The sequence below is a fragment of the Lathyrus oleraceus genome, chromosome 4 (assembly GCF_024323335.1).
Source record: "Lathyrus oleraceus cultivar Zhongwan6 chromosome 4, CAAS_Psat_ZW6_1.0, whole genome shotgun sequence".
Lineage (NCBI taxonomy): Eukaryota > Viridiplantae > Streptophyta > Magnoliopsida > Fabales > Fabaceae > Lathyrus > Lathyrus oleraceus.
Genome location: NC_066582.1, coordinates 168,897,140 through 168,913,138, shown reverse-complemented (window position 1 = coordinate 168,913,138; position 15,999 = coordinate 168,897,140). Strand labels below are relative to the sequence as shown.

The 15,999-nt window shown below is 38.4% G+C and overlaps 1 protein-coding gene across 1 annotated transcript; it reads right to left on the bottom strand.

The window, feature by feature from the left end:
• Positions 1-1,396: 1,396 nt before the first annotated feature.
• Positions 1,397-4,237, bottom strand: LOC127074358 (uncharacterized). Its single transcript, XM_051015667.1, has 3 exons — positions 4,102-4,237; positions 3,492-4,019; positions 1,397-2,403 (listed from the first exon to the last, which is right to left on the bottom strand). Exons 2-3 carry the CDS (start codon positions 4,002-4,004, stop codon positions 1,549-1,551), a joined length of 1,368 nt encoding a protein of 455 aa, XP_050871624.1. The 5' UTR covers positions 4,005-4,019; positions 4,102-4,237; the 3' UTR covers positions 1,397-1,548.
• Positions 4,238-15,999: the final 11,762 nt, after the last annotated feature.

The window sequence follows — 15,999 nt, the reverse complement described above, 5'->3', positions numbered from 1 at the left end:
TAGTGAAGTCATAGCTGATGCAGGAGTTTGAAATGTATGACCTAGGGAAATTATTACATTTCTTAAGGATGGAGATCAAAGATACATGTGAAGGAGTGTTCCTGCACCGGAATAAGTATACCCAAGATATCTTGAAGAGGTTCAAGATGAGCAATTGTAATGCAGTTGTCACGCCATTAGAAACTGGAGCAAAGTTGAAGAAGGATACAAATGATGATTTCGTAAGTGGGACTCACTGTACAAAAAAATCATTGGATCCTTGAGGTATATTTGCAATACTAGGCCAGATAACTGTCAAAGTGTCAGATTGTTGAGTCGATTCATGGAGAAACCCCAATAACGTCATCTTATTGCAGTTAAAAGTGTGCTCAGATACATAAAATGTACGATTGATCATGGTGTGCTAATGCCAAGACAAAAGAAGATCAACACAGATGCATAGGTATATGGTTACACTTATTCAGATTTCAGTGGAGATCAAGACGAGAAAAAGAGTATTGTGGGCTACATATTCATGATTGAATGCACTACAATCTCTTGGAGATCAAGGAAGCAAAGTATTGTAGCTTCGTCATCATGTGAAGTTGAGTATGTTGCTGCATCATATGCAACATGTCAAGCAGTATGGATAGAGATGTTGCTCGAAGAACTCAAGATCATGGAACCTAAGAAAATGAAGTTGTTTGTAGATAACAAGTCAGCTATTGACCTATCGAATCATCCTATGTGTCATGGTAGAAGTAAACATATAGAGAGACGGTATCATTTTCTTAGAGATCAAGTAAATAAAGGAAAGCTTGAACTTGAGCATTGCAAAACAGAATGACAACTAGCTAATATAGTCATCAAACCTATGAAAAAAGTCAGATTCGACGAGTTGAAGAAAAACATTTGGATGAGAAGTCTCGAAAACATGAATTAGGTGGTGTGTTAGAAGTTGTTATTCAATGTTTTTAAAAAAAAAAAACTAGTATCGGACTGTGTCGAAATAGCTAATCAAAATAGTAGGAGTTAGTTGTATTCGTCTTGTTATGTCTCAACTAAACATATAACTTTGTAAATTTTAGACTCGGACGGTATATTTTGGGCATGGGTCTTGATTGCCTATAAACAAACATGCTATTGTAATAGTTTTGAATAACTACACACTTAACCGATTTAGTTTTAACGGCTTCACAAATTTAAAATATAGTTTTTAAATTCTCTCCTTTCTCTCTTGAATTTTCTTTATCTTTTTTGAAAACCTTAATTGTTCCCGTAGTAATTTCATGTGCCATGAAAAATGTTTGAACTATAAGGATTTGATCACCCTGAATCTTAGTAATACATAAGTAAAACTTTTTTATACTCTATTTATTAAAACTTGTAAAAAAAATGGCGAAAAAAAACCTAAAAATGGCTAAGAACATCTATATTGCACATCTACTGTTCTACAATATCCTTTAAGTAGTCACTGATGACACTGTTACATGGAAACACCTCCGAAGGATTCAAGCATGCTTCCTTGATGAAATTGAAAACAAATATATACACACAAAAAAAACTACATTATTTGAATGTGTTCCAACCCAGAGGAAGCTTCCATTTTCTATGCCAATATATAGAAACTCTTGCCCACAATCTGTATCCAAAACCATACTCAATTGCTTGATCATCATCATGTCCATCAACAATCAAAGGCAACCAAACATATCTAGAGTCTCTTAACTCACCTGGATTCCATCTATCTGCCATAAAGATGAACAAACCAGGAAACCTTTTTAATGGAAGCACAAAAGCACTTTGTGCAAGAAAAGTTGAAACTCGAAACATTTTGTTTCCACCAACACAAGGATTTCCAATTGTTTCCCAAGTCCCCAAGATTGAATCAGAAGCATGAACAAGTGCTTCATTTGGTGCCCATCCAGTGCACCCTGATGTAATCATGTAATATGTTCCTTTGTGTTTGAACATAGCAGGTGCTTCTCTTCGCTGTCCGACGAAAACCCTTCTCATAACAGATGTCACATTGAGATAATTTTCTGTCAAGGGTCCAATGTGCATTACATTGTTTCCTTCAGATGAGTATATCAGATATGCGACACCGTCTTCGTCCTTGAAAACTGTCATGTCCCTGCTTTGATATCCATGCGGTCTTTGGCTACCGAGGTATTCAAATGGACCGATAGGAGTATCACTGATTGCTATGCCGATAGAAGCTTTTGCGTAATTGGCGCTGTCGATATGCATCCACATGACATACTTTCTTGTTTTTTCATTGTAAATAACTTTTGGCCTCTCAAGCACATTGGACTTGTGTAGATCATGGGTTTTATTTGTTTTCTCTGCTGATAATACAATACCTTCGTTTTTCCAGGTCCATAGATCCTTAGAAGAATAGCAACCAACTCCTATAATGTCCACCTGATGGAGAGAGAGTGAGAGATAGAGACTGTGAGTTTTGTTACAATAATTATTTAGAAGCTAATGGAATGAACTCTTTGTCTCTTAGCTCATTCAAGCTGTTCACAAGACAATAACTTGTTTCCATTGGTGCTAAAGTTACAGTCTAGAACAGGAAGCGATTTCAAGAAATCTTTGATGACCTCAACACCAGATTTTGGCCAAAACAGAACAGTATTTGCATTTGATACAAATTGAAATGACTCCTAGATTTGCTAATTTATATATTCTCTTTTAAGAGTAACAAAATATATGTCAAAAGTAAACATTTCACGAACCAAATTAACCATTTGATACAAATACAATTTCTCTGCCAAACTTCAGTTGATAACAGCGATGTTAAGAATGTTTAAAACTCAATATATGGAAGTTACTTTGAATGAATTTGGAACATAACTGCATAAAGGCCCCTCATCATGAATAGTAAAAAGATGAATTAAACATGTCTACAAAACTAGCTACGGGAAAACAATTACTTGGGCTATAAGCATTTATCATGTAAGTGCTTATGTATCAGACAGGTTTCATTTTAGATATTAGTTGTTTTCATATGATATCCTAGAGAGCCTCTAAAAAGGGGTGACAAAATGGATCCGGTCCACCGCACATATCTGTTTTACCTGCATTTTTTTTCGGAACAGAACAAGGTTTTAGACCTGCAGCCTCAAATATGTCCGCTCTACCCCGTCTCGTCCCATTTTTAGCGGACTTTTGCGGCGCAGTCATTAACAAGAATTTTTGCATTTTTATCCCTTTAGAGGTGCAAAGTCCGCGTGCCCTCTCCATCCTCATTTTTCGAGGGAGGGGCAAGGTTTTAGACCCGCACCCTCAACTATATCTATCCCGCACCGCATTATTTTTTTCAGACTTTTGCGGGACAGACCTAAACGGGGACTCATGCCCTCAACTATATCTATCCCGCACCGTAATATTTTTTTCAGACTTTTGCGGGACAGACCTAAACGGGGTGGACAGGTCTGTTTGCTAGCCCTACCTGTAAATAAAAGTTGACGTGTCATAAGTTGTTTACATAGGGTCAAGTGACTTACACGAGCAGGTCCTTTGTTATGATTCGCAAGGTAGGTAGGTCCATCTTTATATTCACCATACCAATAATAAGTGGTTGAACTTTCATCAAACAGAACGCACCCACCATGTGCTTGAATAGGATTTCCATCCGTATCCAACCAAATCCTCCCAGGGAAGTAGTAATTATTATAACTATCATTCCTTTTCCGTATAGTCTCCATTGGAAAGAAAACCTCTCTAAGTGATGAATCTTGATCCAAAAATTCATCAACCAATGGTGTTATAGACTTGATTTGAGGCAAGCTCTTTTTGTTTGGTGGTGGAATTTGGAAGTTGTGATTTTCAATTTGTTGGAGTTGATGAAAATGAAAAGAAGCAAGAGGTTGAGGTTGAATCATGTTGAATGAGGAATATAAATGAAGTAAAAATATGGATACTAAGATTAATAAGGTCCATATTATTAGAACTGATATAGAACAATATCTACTTCCAGCAGTAGTAATTGGTTTTCTGTATAGGTTCTTCATCCTCATTTTTCTTGTTTGATACTGGAAATTGAAATTAATTAAATTGTAAACAAATCTAAGTTGATTAATAAATAGAATAGTGATTATTAAAAGAGAGACTAACCTGAAACTATATAGGAGAAAATGAATAAGGTGATGTTGTTGGCAATTTGGATCTGGGATTCATCTGGCCTCCTCTATCACTTTGACTTTGCCATGAAATAAACAAATTCCTTAGAGTGGGACCCTTTTCCCTCCTTTTTTTTAATCACAAATTATCTGAAGATAGAGTTATATAAGTGTCAATTACTACTAAACCAATTAACGGTTTATTTTTTATTTTTATTATAAAAAAACATCAAAACAAATGAAATTGTTAATTGTTATAATCTTTTGAATATTTTTATAAATATATTTTTCTAGAAAATTATAAAATGGTCTTATATGCGGTAAATAGATTTTTAAAATTTTTGATTTTTTAAAAATAAAATTATAGGAAAAAGATTATTAATAAAGACCAAATGTAGTAGTAAAAATTGTTTCAGGAGTCATAGTCAGCAACTTTGTTAAGGTTTGTTCTATCTACAAAAGATATATGAACAAAATTATTTATAAAAAGAATTAACTATTTCAACTTTTAAATATATCTACAGTTTTAAATTTGATTTGGTTGCAACTTGCAAGAAGGTTATCTTGAAGCAAATTATCTTCATTAAAGATTAAATTCTTAAATAATATCTATTTTTTTATAATTGGTTAGCAATCAGTTTAGTTTAAATATATTTTATTATATACTCTTTTCGGTCATATTTATAAAAAAATTATAAAAGATACATTATATTTTAGATTTATTAAATAATTAATATATTTTTATCTATTATTATTTGCAATTCAAATTATTATAATCTTTATTTTTATAAGTTATTTAATTCTAATTATTAAAACTCTAGCCTATTGTATTATTTCTCCTTTGTTATCTCTATTAGTAGCATAACATTTAGAATTGGTTTCTATCCTTTGAGTTATTTGTTGATTTTGCATTGAGTTTACACAATCAAAAGTTTGAGAATACGTTTGTTTTGTTTTTTTAATAATAAGTTTTATTGAAGAAAGGAAAAATCATTAAATTTTTATTATTAAATTGTTTTCGGTATGTTGTCGGCTACTTTATCTACTTGAAGATTGAGATTCGATCATATATGTCTTCAATTGATTCTCTCAGTGTTGGCGATCTCTCTGTTGTAATTTGGACTTCTTGTTCGTCTGGTTTGATTTAGTTTGATTCTTCTCTATATTGATTTTGATTGGTTTCACTATGTTTGATTTTGTTGGTTCTAAGTGTTGGCAGCAATTTTGGTAAAACAAAGAGTGTTCACAAGATGTTATGTGTGATGTCTTAACATAAGATATCCTATGTATCTGTTGGAGTTCAAGAACATAATCATGCAGGATTGTTTCAGAATGTCATACATAATGACATGGCATATGATATTGTGTACCTGCTGAAGTTCAAATGGAAGACATGATCATGCAGGATTGTTTCAAGATGTCATACACAATGTCATGGCATCTGAAATGTATGTACCTGCTGGAAATTATAAAAGGAATTATGGAATTATGCAGGATTGTTCCAGGATGTCAGACCCGATGTCATGACATCCTGTACACAAAACATTCAGTGTGAATGTCTGGTGTTTTGTGATTGCACAATTAATGGCAATCTATGTATGATTGAAGATCTGATTTGCAGGCGCATTCAACCATTGATTACAACCTGATTTACTTATTTTCCAAGGAGATCTAACCAGCTGTCATGAGAAGATTTAATTGGAAAATAGATTTAGGGTTTTCAAGATGTCCAAGCCCAGCTGAATGCTTCTACAAAAAAGGACTTAGAAAACCTGTTTTACAACACAACCAATACTGAGCGAAATATAGAGAGAGAGCTAGGGTTTGTGTCTTGTTTAGTCGTAAGACTTGTAAGTCATTCAAGTCATCCATTGATGATTGAATTGGTCTGATTTGTGGTTGTAATTTGTCACTCTAAAGTTGTTAAGCAAGAATGTGTGTCTACTTGATCAAAGCTGTGAAGCAAGATCAAGTGTGTGTCTACTTGATCAAAGTTGTGAAGCAAGATCAAGTGTTTGTCTTCTTGATTGAAACTGTGAAGTAAAATCAAGAGTGTGTTATTGAAAAGTGTTTTCTTTTCTCAAGGGATTGTTGTTTAAGATCACATGTGTGATTGTAGGGAAGTGAGTGGGTTCTCATATCTAAGAGTGCTTAGGTAGAAATTGCACGGGTAGAGATTAGGTGAGAAAGACTGTAACTTGTTGAAGTGTACGGAGAGTCTTTGAACTGATTCTATTTTAGTGAATTTCCTTCCTGGCTTGGTAGCCCCCAGACGTAGGTGAGTTGCACCTGAACTTGACAAGGTTCTACTGGTTAAGGGTTTGACTACAAATCTAATAAGCATCAGTCAACTATGTGATCAAGGTATGAATGTTAACTTCACCAAAACTGAATGTCTGATTACTAACAAAGACAGTGAAGTGATTATGAAAGGAATCAGGACCAAAGACAACTGTTACATGTGGAGCTATCAGAGTAATTATTCCTCAAAGTGTACCTATGTCAAAGAAAAAGGGATGAAGATGAGTATAACTGCTAGAGGAACACTCAAGAATGATGAAAGACAAGTCTGTGGGAAATGTCAGACAAGGATGTCACACCAAGAGCTCAGACTTAACATCACCTTCAAAGAAGAAAAGCTCATGATGGCTCAAATAGATAGGAGGTTGGATCAGATGGGTGAACATGTTACTAGTCATATGCAGTCTGAAGTTGGAAAGAGCTTTATTGGACTTGGGCTACAAGTCAAGCAAATAGAAGGGCCTATGTATCTATCTCAAAGCAAAAGGGCCAAGAGCAATGTTGAGAAGATTGAGATGGAGAGTGAAAGGACACCTGCTCCTACACATTTGAAAGATGAAAATGGTGTTTATGCTGAAGATATTGTAGATGATAGCAGTTGTTCTCAACAGGGTTGGTTGAAACTACTGGTGATTGCATACAATGTCACACACGATGTCATGACATTGTATTATGACAACCTGAATGCTACAACTTGTTGAGAAGTATATCTTCGGCAAATATTTTTATATCGTATCCACAGAGATTGGTTGATATTACCGCCGTTCTATAATCCAAATGTTGTAAGTTTAGAAAGTAACAAGGTTGTTTTGGTTGGAAAGTTATCTTGTGAGTAAATATCACTAAAAACAATAAAATGGTTTTAATCTAATATAAAAGCTTGGCAAGATTGGAGTTCACTATTTCAAATGTTTATGCTTCCTTATGATAACTATATAGATTCAAGATTATTGATGATGTTCAAGTATCCTCTCAAAGTCATTTATGTCTAAATGATATTGTGATAATCACTATATTGATCCTTAGACGATCTCTCCACCTAACTATCAATATAGCAATCTTTAATGTTTAATACCAAAGAAGAGTAATGAGTAAATCTATCTCTACAACTTATTCACTACTTGAAAATCTGTTTTATGTCAAGACTCAAATAATCTCTCTCGACAACTACTCAAATCTGGTTTTCAACTTAGGGCAAAAACAGTATTCAATACATCAACAATCTTCATCATACATATAAATCAAATGGAATACATAAACATATGAGAATAGCTACTACCTCCAATCTTGACAAAGGGGAGTTTAGCTCCTCATCATCATTGTTCAAAGCAGAAAGTTAAAGAAGAAAAACTCTGTTTGTTTTCTCTTACAAAAAGCTCTCAATATCAATGTGTGTATGATAATAGTCTATGTTTTCAATGCCCTAGCATAATGTATTTGTTTCTAACAAAAAAGGTTGACATTTCCCTAATTGGTATTTGTCATCTAAAGCAGAAAAGTAATTCCCAGGCAGACATCAAAATGGCAATAAACTTTTCCTGCAAAATAACACTTTTGACCCTCAGTCAGCTTGCTGGATTCGCAGCCTTCGCGGCGCGAACTGTTGCTTCTCCAGCTTCCTTGTTTGGCAAGCTTCCTCCAAGATGTGGTGTTGCAATCCAAGGCCTTTCTTATCCCAAAATTCTACAAAACTAACAAAAAGGTGAAATAACTATTCAAAACAAAATAAATTAAACCTAATTGCATTTATACAAAATAGTGAGAATAAAAGTGTGTAATTACATCATGACATACCCCAAAATTTGCCCATTAATATTTTAAGACATTTTTCAGGGCATTCCGACTCATTTTTATGACACTGATCTTAAAGGAACAAAGGTCCAGCTCACGAATGGCCCAATCCAGAAAATGGCCCAAACTGGCATGTTCGCTACACGTTCGCTACACGCTCGCCTAGCGAACGTTCGCTACACGTTCGCTACACGCTCGCCTAGCGAACGTTCGCTACACGTTCGCTACACGCTCGCCTAGCGAAGCTGACAGACAACAGAAAATTTCGGGCTTCATTCTGAGCCCATTAGGTCATCAAAGGAGTATTATAAATACCCCAACTCCAGAACGAAAAAGGGAGAACGAAAAAACCGAGACGGAGACGGCCGGAAACCCTGGCATAGCAACCCCGGAGAGTAGCCCAGAGAAGTCGGAGTGAAGAAACCCTGACGGCCGCTCATCCGCACCAAAGTTACCGCCGCCCAACTCAACCCGATACCAAAAGTGACTTGCCAATTCAGCATTACCACTCCATTGCAAACAGGTTTGTGTATCATTATTGTTTTATGCTTCCAATTTGTAAATCTCTAAATACATAATGCATCATGATTGAATTTTTGGATATGTAATTAGACTTTGCATGTGAATTCCAGTACGCCTGAATATCCTGAGTGTTTGACTGTATTATTTCTGTAATTGAATGCAATAAGGCATGCAGCATGTTGAGATCATACTGTTCTGAAATTCAAAACCCGCAGCCGCTCGCTAGCACATCGCTAAGCGAGTATGTAGCGAGCATTCGCTAGGCCCTCGCTAGGCGAGGCAGAGGCGAACGGGACAGCCGTTGATATTTGTTATGTCCTATGCGTAACCTGATCTATTCTATGTTAATTATGCACTGTTTTGCCTGACATTCATGCTGTTGTGTTTTCTTTTGCGGTGTAATCCTCGATTGCACCCTGATTGGTATTCTAACCCGTTTGCTGAATTTTGTAAAGGTTCACATATCCCAGGAAAAAAGTGTTGTTTAGGCCTTCCACTTTATTTGTGGGATACCCTTATGAAGATCCACCCTAAATAGCTTAACTAATTTTAATGTATTAATTTTAATGTATTGATTTTAATGTGGATATTCATCCTAATCACCTAATTGACTTTAAAATATGACCTTTAAACATGTGATTTTGGACCTCTCTTTGCTGCCCTACGGTATTAGGGTATAACGGTCATGTCCCGCGAATGTAGGGATACACTTAGCAAAGACCCTTCGGTTAAATCATCATAAAATAAATCATGGTCCCTCGGATGTTGCCTTCGAAAATACGATTTTGTCCCTCGATGACCCTTCGGTGTAGCCTACGGTTAAATGATGATCGTCCCTTCGAATGCTAAGGTATCCTTACAACTGTTGCCTTCAATGACCTATCGATGACCCTACAATGACCCTTTTACATCCAAAGGATAAAACTACTTACTTCTCAATAGTAAGGACAGTTTTACCCTCATAAGGATAGGAAATGCCCATAACGACCTTAGGAAGGTATAACTCTCAATTACTGGATCATAACCTAAAATATTCTCCACCCCTCACACTTTGCAAGTCCTAGAAAATCACCACTTGGTATACATTCATACTAGAATCATTACCAAGTTACATTTTTTCTAAACTATTTTTCAAAATCAAACGAGATAAATACTTTGTATACATTCATACGAGAATCATTACAAAGTTAAACTCTCTTTTCGAAACATTTTTAAACAATTCACCAACACTTTTCAGACAAAAATATAAGTGATCCAGCAATTAAGAGCCCATGGATAACCATGGATACAAAGGGTGCTAATACCTTCCCTTTGTATAATGTACCTCCCGAACCCAAAATCTATTGAGGTCTTTCCTGTTCTTTTCCACCTTTCCTTATTGGATAAAAGAAAAGTCGGTGGCGACTCTTGCTATCCGCGACATTGCGATAAAAAGCAAAACACCCCAAGTCAGTTCACCGTATGACAGAACTGGCGACTCTGCTGGGGATACTTTAAAAAGAGAGGTTACCTTAAAAACAAGATCACTTATTCCAAATTGTCTGATTTACTTTTAAGGGATTGCTTGGGTATTCTTGAGTGAAAGATCCTATACCCGGATCTAGTGTACCTTAGGTAAGTAGCAATAGATCATCGCGACTATCCGGCGTATACTGGAATGGTTAAAATGATGGCTACGGTTAATGTGACACTTTGGATGTCCTGATGTTCCTCATGTTTACTTGAGGAAAAATTTGGCATCTGCGTGGTGTCATTAAAGCATTAACCAGACCTTTAGAACCATAATTGACTCATCCTGGCCATTAGAAAGTAGTGAGATAACTGGCTTCGGTTCCGACTGGGGTTGGTTGAGACTCGATACTACACTCCTTGAGATTGGACTTTAGGGAAACTTCGGTCAACCACTTGGTGTTGCACTGAAGTGGACTTGAAGGAAGGTCAATGATTGGAGATCCTTCTAGAACCCGGTTACTATTCTAGGACAGGTTGAACCAACCAAACTTCAGTGGGGAGGGTACTTACCTATGGAACTCATGCAAGCCTTAAAACCTAGGAATGATTGTTGTGTGACTTGCTTGTGCTTGTTATTTACATAACATCATAACATCATGGCATTGTGGCATTGTACTAACCATTTCAAGGACTTAGGGATTTAACTTTGCTCTGTTTTGTATAAAAAAAAAAACAAAAAAAAAACAAAAAAATAAATAAAATAAAAACAAAAAAAAAAACAAAAAAAAAAAAGGTTTCCCTTTTTGGTAGTTTATGCAAAGTTAAATTCCAAAAGGCCTTGAAAACATTTCATGCATTGCATAGCATAACATAGCATAACAGGTACTCTAAAGGGATCAGTGTTCTCACGGTTTTCCTGCAAACAGAAAAATGGATCTCGAACAAACTGTCAAAGATCTCCAGACTCAGAATGCTTAATTCAAGGAGATGATGCTAAGCTTATCCAAGGGGCAGGAGGAACTGAAGGCTCTTTTGCTCGAAAAGAAGAAAGACAAGAAACCTGTGAGTTTCATTAACCCGAGAAGAAGGCGTAAAGGACAGGCCGCAGGAGTCAAGTTTGGAATCCCGAATGGTCCAGAAGAGGGGGCGGAGAATGATTCAGAGGAAGAGAATGCTGATTTCTCCAACCCTGAGGATGACGATGAAGATTATGAAAATGAACAGTACTCTCCAAGAGATGATAAGTACAAGTTGCTGGAAGAACGTATGCTAGCTATGGAGGGTCAGAAGGCGCCCGGTCTGGATTTCGAAAGTTTGGGTCTGGTCTCCGATGTGACCATTCCTCGCAAATTCAAAATCCCCACTTTCACTAAGTACGATGGTGCGTCTTGTCCTCAGATGCATCTGAGAGCTTATGTGAGAAAGATTCAGCCGCATACCACTGACAGGAAGCTATGGATCCATTTCTTCCAAGAGAGCCTGTCTGGCACACAGTTGGAATGGTATTATCAGCTCGAGAGCTCTGACATCCGCACCTGGACTGATTTAGCAACAGCTTTCTATAAACAGTACCAGTATAACTCTGAACTAGCACCTACCCGGCTACAGTTGCAGAATATGACTATGGGATCTAAAGAAAGCTTTAAAGAATATGCTCAAAAGTGGAGAGATTTGGCTGGCAGAGTCAAACCCCCTATGACTGACAGAGAATTGGTGGATATGTTCATGGGCACACTGACCGGCCCATTCTACAGCCATCTACTGGGAAGTTCTTCATCAGGTTTCACTGAACTTATATTGACAGGTGAACGTGTTGAAAGCGGCATCCGAAGTGGAAAGATACAGGCGGCTGCCTCTACAAGCACCAAAAGGTCCTATCAGGGGAGGAATGAATCAAATGCTGTGTACGGTCAAAAGGGTCGTAACAAGAAAAACCGTGACCATGACATCGGAGCAGTTACGATTGCAGCACCACCATCTCAAAACTTCCAGCCCAAACAAGACAGGCCAAGAAGGCAGTTTACCAGGATCAATATGACCTTGGCACAGGCACTGCAGGGATTGCTAAAGGCAAATTTGATCACCCTCAGAGATCCTCCTACGAATCCCAACACTACTTCTTCTCGTTATAACCCTAATGCCAGGTGTGCATATCACTCCGATAGCCCCGGGCATGATACAAACGATTGCTGGTCATTGAAGAATAAGATTCAGGATATGATCGAAGCTGGAGAAATTGAGTTTGAGCCTCCGGAGACCCCTAATGTCATCACTGCTCCTATGCCTAATCATGACAAGACGGTTAATGCCGTGGATGACGACGATCACGTTTCCAATGTGGCGGACTTAACATCTCCTCTCCCGATCATAAAGAGGAATTTATTGCAAGCTGGTTTATTTCCAGGTTGTGCTGAAGATTGCAAGCTCTGTATATTCCAACCAGATGATTGTTGGGAATTGAAGAATGGTATTCAACGGCTGATGGATGATCGTACAGTTCTCTTTGAAAAGATTCCTAAGGCGGAAAACCCTATTGAAGAAATATCTGTGATTGCTAGGTCCAAAGTTCCAGTGAAGATTACCGCTACTAGGGCGCCTGTGAAGATTACTGTTGAGCCCAGGGTAGCTCCCCTAATCATTACTGTACCTGGCCCGATCCCGTATTCCTCAAGCAAAGCTATTCCGTGGAATTATGGCGGTGATGTTTACGTCCATGGCGTAAAGCAAATTGACAATTCTACTAATCCTAATGGCATCGTTGGGACTAGTAAAATTACTCGAAGTGGAAGGATCTTCTCTCCAGAAATCTCACTTCCTGTCCTTGAAACTCGAGGAAAGGAACCAGTCAATCCTTCTCAGTCAGAGACACCGGTCGAAGTTACTCCCGAAGATGTTGCCAAACAAGAAATGGAAGAAGTGCTGAAAATCATTCGCAAGAGTGATTTTGATGTTGTAGAACAGTTGGGGCATACCCCGTCTAAGATCTCGATGTTATCCTTGCTGTTATCTTCTGAATCTCATGCCAATGCATTGATAAAATTCTTGAAGACTGCTCATGTGCCTCAGGAAACATTTGTCGATCAGTTCGAAAATTATGTTGCTCACTTGGCTGTTGACAATGGCCTAGGCTTTTCCGATGCTGACCTGACACCAGCGGGAAAGAATCACAATAAAGCCCTGCATATCTCCATTGAGTGTAGGGGAATCACTTTGTCTCATGTGTTGATCGATAATGGCTCTGCCTTGAATGTGCTGCCAACAGCTGTGCTGGATAAGCTGGACTGTAAAAGCATCGAACTGAAACCTAGTGACATTGTGGTACGTGCTTACGATGGTGCGAAGAGTGTTGTCCATGGTGAAGTAGTCCTCCCTATCAAGATAGGACCTCAAGTCTTCAATACTACCTTCCATGTAATGAACATTCGTCCTGCCTATTCCTGCTTACTGGGACGCCCTTGGATTCATGGGTCAGGTGCTGTAGCTTCGTCTCTCCATCAAAAGTTGAGGTATCCCACAAAGGGCAAAATTGTCACCGTGTGTGGAGAAGAAGAGTACATTGTCAGTAGTGTGCATACCTTCAGATACGTCGAGATGGATGGTGAATTCATTGAGACTCCGTGTCAGTCATTTGAAGTAGTTCCTCCGACCAATCCTGTCCTTAAGCCAACTTCCGGTGTGCCCAAGGTTACTCGTGCTCCTTCTGCTATGATTTCTCTAAAGGACTCTCAAGCCGTGGTCGAAGATGGTGGTCGTACTGGATGGGGTCAATTGATCGACGTACCGTACAAGTCTGACAAATTTGGCCTGGGGTTCAGCTCTGACAAGAGTCAAATTAATGTTGTAGAAGATGCTGACAGCGATTGCGACCTGGATAGCTGGATTTTCCCAACAATTGGTGACGGACTCAATAATTGGAAGGCTGAAGACACTCTCCCGATTTCCTTTAGTCAGGAGTAATTGTTATTGTCTATTTTAGTGTTGCAAATTTTTGTTTTTTTTTTACAATTGAACTTCTCCAAGCGTTGTGTCTATGCCCGGGGCACAATAGCTAATTGGTTAAGGGTTTTGTCATCTTCATAAGCATATTCATATTCAATAAATCAAGGGACTTTTTGCATTCAAATATTGCGCTCTTTATCTTTCCTGTCATTTTTCAAACAAGCTATGTTTTCTTGCGCACACTCACGTAACAAATTCCATATCCATATCCACTCTGGATCCGGTTGGTAATAACTCTGCTACTGTTCATTATGACTTTGAAAATCCGATCTACCAAGCCGAGGATGGAAGTGAGGAAGATTGTGAAGTACCTGGAGAGCTTGCCAGACTGGTCCTACAAGAAGAAAAGACCATACAGCCGCATGAGGAATCAATTGAAATTGTAAATCTGGGTACTGAAATAGACAAGAAAGAAGTTAGAGGTTTCTTGGGACACTTGAATTACATTGCCCGATTCATTCCACACTTGACCGCTACCTGCAAACCCATCTTCAAATTACTAAAAAGGAAAAATCAAGAGATGGTATGGAATGATGAATAACAAAATCAGGAAATATCTCCAAGAACCTCCAATTCCGATGCCACCAGTTGAAGGAAGACCTCTAATCATGTATTTGACCGTGTTAGAAAATTCAATAGGGTGTGCTGGGGCAACATGACGAGTCTGGTCGAAAAGAGCATGCAATATACCACCTTAGCAAAAGGTACCGACTGTGAAATAAGATACTCACAGCTCGAGAAAGCTTGCTGTGCTTTGGCTTAGGCTGCTCGCCGACTAAGACAGTATATGTTGAATCATACCACTTTATTGATTTCTAAGATGGATTCTATCAAATATCTATTTGAGAAACCTGCTGTCTCCTGAGAGAGTCATCACTGATAATGGTACTAAACTGAACTCTGCATGCAGTTCAAAATAAAACACCATAACTCTTCTCCGTACCGGCCAAAGATGAACGGCGCCGTGGAGACTGCTAACAGTATCAAGAAGGTCATGCAAAAAATGACAGTAACATACAAAGACTGGCATGAGATGTTACCGTTTGCTCTTCATGGCTATCGCACTTCAGTACGCACTTCGACAGGAGCAACTCCTTTTTCTTTAGTCTACGGAATGGAAGCCGTTTTACCAGTGGAAGTCCAGATTCCCTCTCTAAGAATCATGAAAGAGGCGGGCTTAGATGAAGATGAATGGATTCAGACTCGACTCGACCAGATAAACTTGATCGATGAGAAGAGACTTGCGGCTGTTTGTCATGGACAGATATATCAGAAGCGCATGACCCAGGCATTTAACAAAAGAGTCAGGAGACAGGTGTACCATATTGGTGATTTGGTGGTAAAGCGCATCACTCTACCACAAGGTGATCCCAGAGGCAAATGGACTCCCACATACGAAGGGCCATTTGTAGTTAAGAAGGCATTCTCTGGTGGAGCCATGATGCTTACTACAATGGACGGCGAAGACTTCCCGCATCCCGTGAACGCAGACATAGTCAAAAAATACTACGCATAAAAGAGACCTACTAGGTCGACGTACCTAGGCAAAAGTAAGGGCATCCCGGCGAACCAAAAAGGTTCGGGCAAAAATTAGGGATAAACATAAAAAATGTGCACCCGGCAAGTCGAAAACCTGAAAAGGCGGCTTGGGCAAAAAGGGGTATCCTGGTGGATTGAAAACCTGAAAAGGCGGTCCAGGCAAAAATTAGGGATTAAAGCGTATGACTATGTCCCGTTCTCAGACAGCTTCATCCAAGTTCAAAGGACTGAACAAGCTAATCACTTCTATCCGACAGCAGGAGATGAGAGGCTTGAAGACATAATGGCA